Below are 12,408 nucleotides of genomic sequence, written 5' to 3'. Positions count from 1 at the left end.
TAGTCTACGTAAATACTTCTTTCGCGAATGTCGGTTCAAGGTGTCTCTTTCGAATCTTGTTTGGGCGAACATTTTTAACATATTCTTGTGAGGTTTATCGCATGTAGACCCTCCATATTTTATTTTTTTCTCTTGTCTGTCATTTTGTCGTATGTCATTTTTTATTTGGTTCCTCTCATCTTCGAATCACTGATTTGATTCGAGAGGAAGATTTTTTCGAATGGGGGAAGTATACGACAATCGACAAGATGGCGACTACTTTTAAAATAAAAAAAGAAAAATAAACAAAAACCCTCATAAAAGTGTTGGGCACGTTCAACAAGTCGAAGGGCATAACTATCCACGCATATAGACTATCTCGTGTCTTGAAAGCAGATTTCCACTTGTCTCCTAGCCTCATCTGTATTTGGTGATGCCCACTACACTAGTCGATCTTGGAAAAGATGATGGCTCCCTGTCCAAGAGATCATCCAAGAGAGGTATGGGAAATCGGTATTTGATGGTTATTTTTTTGATGGACCTATTGACGATGCACATTCGACACGACCCATTTTTCTTGGACACCATCAGGCAAGAACAGCACACGGACTGGTATACTACGACTAGACTCTCATGACGAGATCTTGTATCTGTTGTTGTAACTCCTAGTACTCTACAGGTCTCAATATGTAGGTGGGACGATTTGGCAACACTAATCCCGACATAAGAACTATGGTGTATTGAATGTCCTTCAGTGATAATAATCCATCTGAAAGACTGTCGGTCATTCCATCCTGGAAATCCTGTTGTAGTGAATGCAGTAGTGTTGGTAACTTACTCTCCTCACTTCCCTTCATGAGGAGCATCTCGAACTAACTGCATGAAGGTGGCCCGAGAAACTAATGCTTCCTCTATGTCGCCTCCCCCTTTGGGATCCTTAAAAGGGAACAATATGATGTGTTTCCCATCCTTCTTAAAAGAGTAAGTATCCTTGAAGCAGGTGTGTTGAGTCTTGCAGTCGAAGTGCCAAGGCTTACCCAACAGAATGTGAAAAGCGTCAATCTGAACAACATCGCACCATACTTGCTTCTGTAGTTGATCCTCAATCGAAAATTCAACTAAGCACGGTTGATTCATGTATCGCTTTTCTTTTCTTTGGCCAGCTATAGGCGATTGCTTGAATGAAGATTGCTGCCTGAAGGACGATTATTATCTACTCTATTTTTGTTGTGTTTCCACCTTCAATTCTAGAGTTTGAACATCCCCAAGCATCCAGTATAATTGCAGCTACAACACATTGCTAATATCAAGCTTCAGGCCCCCGAGGTATTGGGCTAAAGGGTGCTCCTTCGACTTGATCAACTCGCATTTCATCTATAATTGGTCGAATTGAATTGTGAATCCCTCCACTAAAAGGTCTTGCTATTGTAGGCGGTATAGTCTCAGAAACATGTTCTGGCGGTAATGAGGTGGAAGGTATTTCTTCTGCATTGTTTTCTTCGTCTTTTCAAACTTGGTGATCTTATCACTGTCATCTCTTTTCCTTCGTCTCTATAGATTTTACTGTCATAAAGAGACGCTCTTTTAACTTGATAGTTGCTAATCTCACCCGCTTATCCTTTGGCACCTCCTTATATTTGAGGATTCATTTTGTCGATTGTAGTCAGTCTATAAAATCATCTAGTCCATACCTCTGTCAACTCTGATAATTTCATCTTGATGTCGAAGTCTCCTATCTTCCACGTCTCTCAGCCTCCTCTGATATTGAATTCTAAAGTGGCGTGGTTGATAATCCTCATCATTGATGTCTTCTCTGTGGAACAACTTCAGCTCTTCATCCTTATCTCCCCTTCGACTCTCCAGATCACGATCGAGTGTAACCTTCTCCTAGGTCCCACCATCCATCTCAACCAGTCTCTGTTGCAGACAATGGATCTCTGGTTGTATCTCATCCAGGGTAGGGTCCGATATGTATCTCCGTGGTGGCATGTTTAGGATTTGGCTAAGGAAGTGGTGGTTGGGGAAAAACATTTTAGGGGTATAAGTCCGGATGCTAGAAAATCTTATGATATGACTATAGTTGGGCTAGCTCTGATATTAAAAGATAGCGGAGATAACCCAAATCACGACCAAATGAAAATTTTTATTATTAAATTCAAAAATTACAACGATGACTCCTCAACATAAAACAATACAAACATGCAAACGATCAAGTGGCATGACTCCTCAAAGTACGAATAAAAACAACACGAACATGTAAACGGCTCTCTAGAGGAGAGAGGTAGGTCTGGAAGCGAAGGGAGGGAGGTGTGGTGATGCTGGAGGAATCAGAAGGGGTCAGACGACGTGCTGAAAGGGGGTTGGAAGCAAGTGTGGCAAGGCTGGAAGGAGTAAGGAGTGGTGTCGACCTGATTGAAGGGGCCTGGTAGCAGGTAGCGGCGGCATTGGAGGGAGTAGGAATGGCGGCGGCTTGAAGGGAGGGGACTAGCAGTAGATGGTTATGGAGTTGGAGGACTTCCAGCTTAGGCCAGCGTCATGCAAGGAGTGTTTGTGAATCTCCATCCATTCTTGCTCGTATGCTTCTTTATTAGCGTAAAATATTTCTTCATTGAAGATGGTACCTATTCTTGGAGGACTTCCAAATATTGGAAGGTTGTTATTACCATGAAGGATTGCAAGTGATTCCTAATATTTCACTTCAGTTCTTACATTTACTTATTTAGCTCAATTATTTTGAATTTTGAACTATAATAATGTCGTTGTTAATAACATAAGTTTGTGGTTAAATTATGTACGTTGAGATCTTCTCATCACATAAGTTTGTGGTTAAATTACACTCATTGGTAAGTTACTTCAATTTCGCTGAATTCTTGGTTTCAAAGTTTAGATGGTGATGCTTATATTCAATGATAATAGAAAAACTTCTCCAATCTACATTACTAACTTGTAGCTGTTATAGGCCAATTTGTAATTGTCTTTAGCTGAATCAACTTTACAATCTAATCTTAACTCCAAGCTCTTCAAAACATCTGCACAATTAGCTTAAGACATTTCCAGAATTTATCTAGTCTCATTTGCATCTTAAGGTGAAGATCATTTTAGTTTCTGGTGCCATATTTCATTTCCCTCTACACCATGGCATTTACTAAACCTTTCAGTGGTCTGACATCAACTTGGTAACCCAAACCTCAAGCTTTTTTTTCCCCTAAACCTCAAGTATTGTTTCTCATTGAAGTAGATTTTCTACATTGATCTATTAGTTTATTAGTTTCTCAGATTTTGAAACATTGCTGCCACTTTCAAGACTGTTATGATCCACAAATGAAACTGAACTGTATGTCCAGATAATTAAAAGACTTTGTCCGATACTCCCAACATGAAGTGTCAGTAACTTGAACTCATATGAATCTACAACACTAACTATTTGCATATAGCCATCTAACAGTACCAGAAAGAATCATATTACAGCAGAAATCAATCATATTATCACGGCAGTCAGCAACATCATAGCATTCTTTTGAAATACAACAGCAAGAAATACACTAACCTCGTCTTCCAGCTCTCGACATATTAATGCCGTCCTCCATCGCAGATGAACTTTGGATTGGCTTACATCCGTGAAAATGTGATCACCAACATATAAAATCTCATCACCTTGAAAACCTAGGGACTTCTCTACAATCTGCGCACTGCCGCCTGAATACAAGCCTCCTGCTATTCAAAGGAAGATTTATTCATGCTGCTATCGCCAAGATACAAACCTTTCAAAAAGATGCTGCAACACTAAGATCAATGTTATTTTTTTAATGCATCATTTTTCAAGCAACTTCAGATCATTTAACTACATGCTTCAATTAATAACCGAACAGGAGAAAATATAAAGCGATTTGCATGTTCTAGTCATACATAAGTTTGAGAACATGTAGCCTTTGTATTGCTGCCCAAGCTCTATGAAAAGAAGGACTTAGCAGACATCAATAATTCTATGTCATTTTTATCTTACAATAAAGCAATTTAACATTTTTTATACAGTAAATTTGAACTCAAGGTCAGACAACAAATTAACTAAGAAAGTCTGCCAAAATACTGCTAATACCAATATGTCAGATAATCGTGTGATGCTTAAAATCAGGTGATAACTAACAAGTGTCATGCTAATTCACGGTAGCTCACATATTCCTGGCTGTATAGAAGCAGCTCAAAATTTACTGCTGCAAAATAAAAACCCAACTTCCTGTTTCATCTTGAGCTGTGGTGAAAGTACTGAAAAATAATGGCCTTTTTGTTGTATGCAAGTTTCATATAACCTGCATCAGATTGCTTCAAAAATGAGTTACCAAAAAGTGTGTGTCAATGTAACAAATCTCCCACTATAAAAATCATTGAAAGTTGTACATTCATATTTACTTGAGTTGACATAATCAAGTAATTATGAGAAATATGTCGCGACCCGGGCCGGTGTTTAGAATTAACTAAGGCGGGTAAAGCGGTCGCACAATACTAACATCTAACTAACTATCCACATTTTTAAAACTCCCAATACATTTAAAAAGTGCAATAAAATTTTAATCATCCACCAACAACATTTCAATCAAGAACTGAACAGTAAATCAATGTCTGATGGAAACAGTAAAGAAAACTATCATCATAAAAATACCTAGCATCAGTGCTTCTTCACTGATAGACCAAATCTCTCATATTAAACAAATCAATTTATAATTTTTCTTCTCCCAAAAAAAATTAATTACAACCACAAGTATAACTCAGTGAATAATTAAAATCTAATAGGCATTAAACTTCTTATGTTATAATATGCAATGCATGAATGACCAAAAGAACACACTTTTCATTTCATTAAAATTTCAAAATTATCTCTTCTTGTTTCACTTTAAGTATTTACCAATTTAACATCTTTAATAGTCATCATAAGATTCCTGACATACCCGAAGGTATCATCAAGAATGTGTCTGAAAGCACCCACAAAATATGTCCGAAGACACCCTAAAAAATGTACCCAAAGGTATCCTCAAATTGTACCCGAAGACGCACCTTTATCATTTCATTTAACATGCGTGGGTATATTGCATCCTCTGTCAATAACATCTGGGGAGAATTCTGTGTGATTTAAACATTTAATTTCATTTAAATTACAACCTATTAAATACATTAAGCATTCTTTTTCCTTTTCCTTTTCATTTCTTTTCATTCTTAAGCTACAAATATAAAATAATTGTCTAACGCATTAAAGAAATTCTTTATTTAATAAATTTTAAATTTAATGCATATAAAAAATAATTACTCACTTTGACTTAGAGACATCTGAAAATGCCTAGTCTATCACTTCACTTCTTTTAACTAACACCTAAATCAATTAAAAGTGCATATGAGTATATGTATATGAATTACATTCTAAAGAGAATCTTATAAAAAATAAAAGAGGTATTAAGATGCGAACCTCTTTTAGCTTTAGGCTTCTTTATCATCCTCAAATCCTAAAGATATATTCAATTCTTCACACGTCCCAATGTAAATAAATTTAATAAAAATAATTAATTTAACTAATTACGTTATTAATTTCATTAGTAATATTAGGTTTAACATTTACCTTACAGGCTTTGAAGTCGATCTCTTCCCCATACTTGTTTGCTTCATAAACCTCTCCTTCAAAGCTGAAATCTCTATATTTAGAACTTTGTTTCAAAAAAACTTTGCATTGATTAATTAAATATACCTTCACACAAAAATGATAGATTTATTAACTAATTTAATAAATACCTTAAAATCTTTTGGGTGCTTGACAATCTTCCTTTTCCTTTGCATAAAAGTTTGTGTTACTCCTCAGAATTTTAATAACTTCAATCATGATTTAATAAAATCTTGCATCAATAACATGCACACACATAAGTTTTAAGATTATATTAACTTAATTAAACTTAAATCATTACCTTTACCTTTAAATCCTTTAGTTGTCTACCCTAACTCACACTCGAAGGTCCGCTCATCAACTTATTCCTGCTTTCAGCCTCTGCGACCACGCAAGCTCAAGCTCCCTTTTCCTTGCCTCCTCGATCATGACTCGACCCGCAACGATTCCTTTGCACGAACGACAGCCTCGCAACGATTCCTTTACTCGTCTCTATCGTGGCTTCCTCAGCACACGACGCGACACTACATGATATCAACAACAAATTTTTCCTTCTTCCTCCTTCGTCTTCCTTCTTCCACGATCGAGGCTCCGTCCAAGTAAGCTTTTGATGCCACCTCTTTCCTCTCCTTCCTTCTCTTCTCTCGCACGGGTTGACACAGCACCTGCTACTTCTTCCTTACTTACCTAGGGCACAACCTTCTTTCTCAATCTTTCTGCTCTCCTTCTCGTTTGCTCTTATGTTTCGAATGAGAGGAAGTGTGGAAGAATTAGGTAATGTTTATTACGATGGGATGCGACTTTTCTAACTGTTGGCCCCTTTTTTTTATTTTTATTTTTTTATTCCTTTATTGAAATTTTAAACATTACAATCTCTCCTTCTTATAAAAATTGCATCCTCGAAATTTAAGTGAACATAACTCAAACAACTTGTGGATATCTTTCTTGCATCTTAGAAACTTTCTCCTAGGTGGCATCCTTCTGATCCATGCTTCCATAAAATCTTTAATAAAAGTATTTCTCTGCTCCGCATCTTCTTCTCATCATAACCCAGAATTCTTTCAGACTCGTCAACATAGGTCAGATCAGGTTTAATATCAACTAAGTCTGCTATCACCCAACTGTTTTCATCTATAATATACTTTCTCAATGAAGAAATGTAAAACATATTATACACTCTCTGCATATGAGCTGGTAAAGCCAATCTGTAAGTCACCTTCCCAATCATCTTCTCAATCCCAAATAGACCGACAAATCTGGGGCGCAATTTTGCAGCCCTCCCAAAACGTTGCACACCTTTAAATGGTATGTCATTGATGAAAATAAACTCTCAACTTCAACCTCAACAGATATGTGCTTGACATTGTAATATTTTCTGTGTCTACTACACTGCCCTCAATCTGTCTTTAATCGGTCTAATCTTCTCAATAGCATCATCAACTAAATCAGCTCCAATAATCTTTCTTTCACCTGTTTGAGCCCAACATAGAAGTGTCCTATACTTCCTTCCATACAGGGCTTCATATGGAGTCATCCCAATACTAGTCTGATAATTGTTATTAAAGGCAAACTCTACTAAAGGTATAGGTGATTCCCAACCTCCACCAAAGTCAAGGACACAATCACCCAGCACCAACCTGATAAACCTATCATATATTTGTCTCCTACTGACAGTAGTACGAACCAGTCTCTAAAGGTTGCCACAAACTCCTCCCACTCCACCAAATGCCTAGTCTACTTCCAAACTTCTTATGCACTATCCTTGCCACTATCTATCATGTTCTCCCTCAAATGCAAAAGTAACAAGTGTAACCCTTCATTATGGTGGATAAGACAACAACAACAATATAACCTTAATCCCACTAAGTGGGGTCGGCTACATGAATCCTTTTTCTCCATTGCATCCTATTTTTAGTGTCATTTTTTAAGTTAATTCTAACAAATTAAGATCATTTTTTATACAATAAGCCCAAGTCTTCCTAGGTCTGTCTCTGCATTTCTTAACATAAGTTGAATCTAAAACATCTAGTCTCCTAATCAGATCATCAGATGATCGATGTTTAATGTGACCAAACCATCTAAGATGACTTTCTCTAACTTTTGTCCGTCACTGGTGCTGCACAAACCCTATCACGGATATATTCATATCGCATTTGGTCTCTAGGTGTAAAGCCACTCATCCACTTAATCATTCTCATCTTGGCAACACTTAACTTAGTATTATGCTTCTCTTTTAAAGACCAACATTTTGCACCATAGAGCATTGATAGAGCATTGAGTCATAGAGCATTACAGGTCTCACCACCATCTTATAAAATTTTCTCAATCAAAATGGTACTTTTCTATCACACAAAAGGCCCGATGCTTAAAAATATCGCATGGTGAGACATAGAACATCCCCATCTATATCACCATCGCTTTCAACATCTAAATTGTTCACACCTTTTAATAATTTGATCAACCAAGTTACACTCTGTCACTAGGGCTACTACTACTAGAATTACATTCAATGTATTCAGTTTTAGTTCTACTTAAACGTAGGCCTTTAGACTTTTAGACTCCAATGTAGACCTCCATAGACCTCCATAATTCAAGTTTTTCTTGGGCTTTTTTTCTCGTCTTATCCACAAGAAGGATATCATCAGCAAATAGCATGCAACAAGGTACATCCTCCTATAAATGTCAAGTAAGACCATTGATAACTAAAGCAAAAAGATATAGGTTTAAAGCCAATCCCTCATATAATCCAACAAAAATAGAAAACTATTTAGTCAATCCTCCTTCTGTTAGAACACAAGTAGTAGCTCTAGTATGCATATCTTTAATGACTTGAATATAAGTCATATCAACACCTTTCTTCTCAAAAACTCTCCAAAGGATATCTTGGAACCTTATCATAGGCATTTTCTAAATCAATAAAAATCAAATGTAGATCCTCCTTATTATCTCTGAAGTTCTCCACCAAACCTCTCAATAAATGTATAGCTTCCATAGCAGACCTGTTGGGCATAAATCCAAATTGATTATGAGAAATCTTTGTATTACATGTTAGTCTATATTCAATTACCCTCTCCCATATTTTAAAGTATGACACATCAACTTAATTCCTCTATAATTTGCACACTCTTATGCATCCCCTTTATTCTTAAAAATAAGAACCAAAATACTTTTCCTCCACTCCTCTGGCATCTTTTTAGTTTTCAAAATAATATTAAAGAGTTTAGTTAGCCAAGAAACTCCCAAATCTCCTAAATATTTCCACACTTCAATTGAGATATCATCAGATCCTACAGACTTTCCTTTCTCCAAATGCATAAGCTAACGTCACTAGATTTTTTAAGCTTTTAAAATCGCTCTCTGAAAACCAAACACATGAAGGTCTTCATTTCCAAGCATATAAGCACAATACATTATTATAAGCATGTTTTTACTAAATCCACAGAGCCATAACTAACTCACTTGCATGAATATAAACCAAAGCATGGAAGTTTACATGCATGGATGTTTGGCATGGAAGACATAAACCCCAGCATGGATATTTGACATGAAAGGCATCAACCCAAGCAAGAATGTTTGGCATGAAAAAATAAACCTAAGCATGGATAGATATTCATAAACATAAAGCCACATAAAGATTTACATGAAACAAACGCCACCTAAATATTTTGCATGGAATAAACTACCACATGATTTGCATGGAAGGTAAACCTAAGCCACATAGATTTACATGAAAGGTAAACCAAAGCCAAATACATTTGCATGAAAGATATACAATCGCATAAAAATTTGCATGAGACAAACTGCCTCATGGATTTGAATGAAAGGTAATCATAAGCCACATAGATTTGCATGAGAGATACACAACCACATATGTATTTGCAGGAGAAAAACAACCACATAGATTTGCATGAAAGATAAGCCTAAACCGCATGAATTTGCATGACACATAAACACGTGAATATTCCTTAGCATGAAACATATGCACAAACTACATGGTATTCATATTGCATGAAATATTCCTATAATACATTTCCCTTTTATTTGCCATGAGTCCTCGGATAGAGCGAGGGAAGAGAGAGAAGAAGGCAAGGTGACTTAAATTTTCGGGTAGGAGAGAAGGAGAAAAGGCTCAGTCATGAGAGAAAAGAGAAGGGAGGAAGTGCTTCACCAAATGTCTACAATCTATATCACACAAAACATTTTAAAATTATGAAAGATAAAAAATTTAAACCTTTGCTTGGAATGTTGCCTTGGTTGTTTACTTGGATGAGCCTTCCTTGGTGTACAGAGTCTCGACTAGAAAGGAAAGGTAGAGGAAAATAAAGGTTTGGTTGGATGAGGGGATAGAGATTAGGGAAGGAATGATTTCGGGCAAGAGCGAGAGAAAGAGAATGAGAAGAGATGAGGAGCTCGGTTTGGAGAGGATGACGGAAGATGAAGAGAGTGGGGGCTTTCGGTGGGATGAGAGTTTAAGTGGGGAAAGTTTTGGAGGGAAAAGTTAAGAAGAAGTGGAGGGAAAATTTAAAAATGAGGGGAGAAAATTTTGAATTTGAAAAGGGTAGTTATGGTGGTTATGGGCAAAAGGATATGCTGGGCTCTGTTCTAGGATCCCAGAAGAAGGATCAGATTTAACAAGAAGATAATTGTGGACATCAAATGAGAGAATATGCAAGACCAACAGAATTAGTAAGGAAATTAAGGAAGTTTGGAAGATATCTGAGCGGCAAACATAAGGGAGAACAAAGAAACGATGGTTTCGGTGGGGGCATAGCTACCTTGGGAAATCCACCACCTATTCTTAAACAAGCTACACGCACAACACTTGTAAATAGTAGAGAAAACAACACTCCTTAGAGCATAATAATCAAATACACAATCTCTAAATGCATGAACACAAGCAAAATATTTTTCTTCAGTTCTAAGCAACATACTTATACTAAGCTATAAATTAAAACCCTAACTCTAATTCAAAATAATTTAAATTAGGGCACCATACAGCTGGTCAGCCTTGTGAGGCGGGAAAAATCCTGTACTGGAATTTGCTTACGAGACTAAATTCCCACTTCCCACCCCTCCCACACCAAAACCCAAAACTCCATGTGGGAATGTCAACATCTATCAGTCTAAATAGGATATTCATATTTTTCTTCACTGCCCTTATCTCAATCTATTGAATGACCATCAAATCAAGAAGGGCGGGATGGAGTGCTAGATAAAGAAAATTAGAGGTCATGTATTTTTTGCTAACAAGGAAATACTTCTCCTATAGGATTCATATACAAAAGGGACAGAAAGCACAAGGACTCCTCCCATGGCATCAATCTACAATTCCTAGATAGATCAAATGTCGGGATCATAAGGGATTATTTTTGTGCTTCTTATTCCAATTATATGTTTCTTTTTCTTTTTTTTTTGTAGTTTTGTGTATAAATCTTCTTTAAAGATGATAAATCAACCACTGAGGCTGCTACCAGCATCAAAACGTGATTCTGTGAGAAAAAAATTAATTTGACAAAGTTTTTTTGATTGTCTAAAAAAATTAATTTAACGAAGTTTTTTATAAATGTGCATCCTTGGATAAAAGTCAGAAAGGAAATGGCTCTTTGCAACTCCAAAAAAGTGTCTCAAGTATCAGCACATGAAGTAAGATTTGTAAGAAAATCATAATCATAAGAACAACTAAGGAAGGCCTTGAAAAGATACAAAGATAAGGCGCCCATACTACAGGCATTCCATATGATGAAATGGAACTGCAAGAAATGAAGTTTTTATAGATAAAAGGAATCTATCGGTCAACTGAATTTGATGAAAAGTATATAGTTGCATTGGTTCAATATAGTGTAAAATGACATGGCTTGAATAAAAACTTAAGTTGAATAAATCCGACATAAATTACCTGAATGTGCCTTGAAACATGGACGCATTAATCCATCAGCAGTGACAACTTCATATAAGGGGTGTGACATCTGGAAAAATTCAGGTTTCCTGGCAGAGACTATAACCTGCAATATTTCCACAAACCATTAACCCACAACAACAACAACAACAACAAAGCCTTAATCCCACTACGTGGGGTCGGCTACATGAATCCTTTTTCTCCATTGAGTCCTATTTAGTGTCATGTTTTCATTTAGTTCTAGTAAATTAAGATCATTTTATATACAATAAGCCCAAGTCTTCCTAGGTCTACCTTTGCCTTTCTTAACACAAATCAAATCTAAAACATCTACTCTCCTAATCGGATCATCAGATGGTCGACGTTTAATGTGACCAAACCATCTAAGACTACAAACCATTAACCCGAAGAAAAAATTTTGACGAGGCATTAATATGCAATTTTACCCAGCAAAATTCCTCATTTATCAATAAGCACATGCCAAAAGAGTACCATGAGACAACTTAAAAATCAATTTATCAAAAGACCAAAAAATTCTCTAACCATATCAAACAGATCTCGCCATCCCATGTCATTAGGGAGAAACCTATTGAATGCATAGTGCATCATTTTGTTTGTGTAATGGTAATCAGAGTTTGTGATTAGCAGCAACTTTTTTCCAGCCTACAACAGAAAAAATCATTTAGAAACTAAAAAGGAAAAAAAATAATTTGAAAAGAAATTGAGCGAAAAAGGCAGATACAAGCCTCCTTTTGATCTAAAAGTGCCAATGGAATTTCATGATCTGGTTCAACAAATCTCTCTGGCTCAGCCATTATCTCCCTCTGAACAAATTTAAGATGATTCCCTAATGAAAAAATTAAGTTGCATGGTTTTTTTTATTTATTTA

The 12,408-nt window shown here is 36.3% G+C and overlaps 1 protein-coding gene across 5 annotated transcripts in view; it reads right to left on the bottom strand.

Moving 5' to 3' along the window:
- The window catches only part of LOC110033795 (cytosolic purine 5'-nucleotidase), a 63,248-nt gene that overhangs the window by 32,251 nt on the left and 18,589 nt on the right, over positions 1 to 12,408 (bottom strand). For 4 of the 5 annotated variants that reach the window (XM_020737890.1, XM_020737895.1, XM_020737894.1 and 1 more), the window contains 4 exons: positions 12,266 to 12,343; positions 12,063 to 12,182; positions 11,520 to 11,625; positions 3,527 to 3,693 (listed from right to left, as the gene is read on the bottom strand). In XM_020737890.1, coding sequence (XP_020593549.1) covers positions 3,527 to 3,693; positions 11,520 to 11,625; positions 12,063 to 12,182; positions 12,266 to 12,343 — 471 coding nt within the window. The remainder of the gene's footprint in view (positions 1 to 3,526; positions 3,694 to 11,519; positions 11,626 to 12,062; positions 12,183 to 12,265; positions 12,344 to 12,408) is intronic. The other variant, XM_020737893.1, reaches the window with a different exon arrangement.

This window comes from Phalaenopsis equestris, unplaced genomic scaffold (genome assembly GCF_001263595.1).
Source record: "Phalaenopsis equestris unplaced genomic scaffold, ASM126359v1 Scaffold001294, whole genome shotgun sequence".
Taxonomy (NCBI): domain Eukaryota; kingdom Viridiplantae; phylum Streptophyta; class Magnoliopsida; order Asparagales; family Orchidaceae; genus Phalaenopsis; species Phalaenopsis equestris.
Note: the sequence above shows the minus strand (reverse complement) of the source record. Positions and strands in the feature narration are given on the sequence as shown.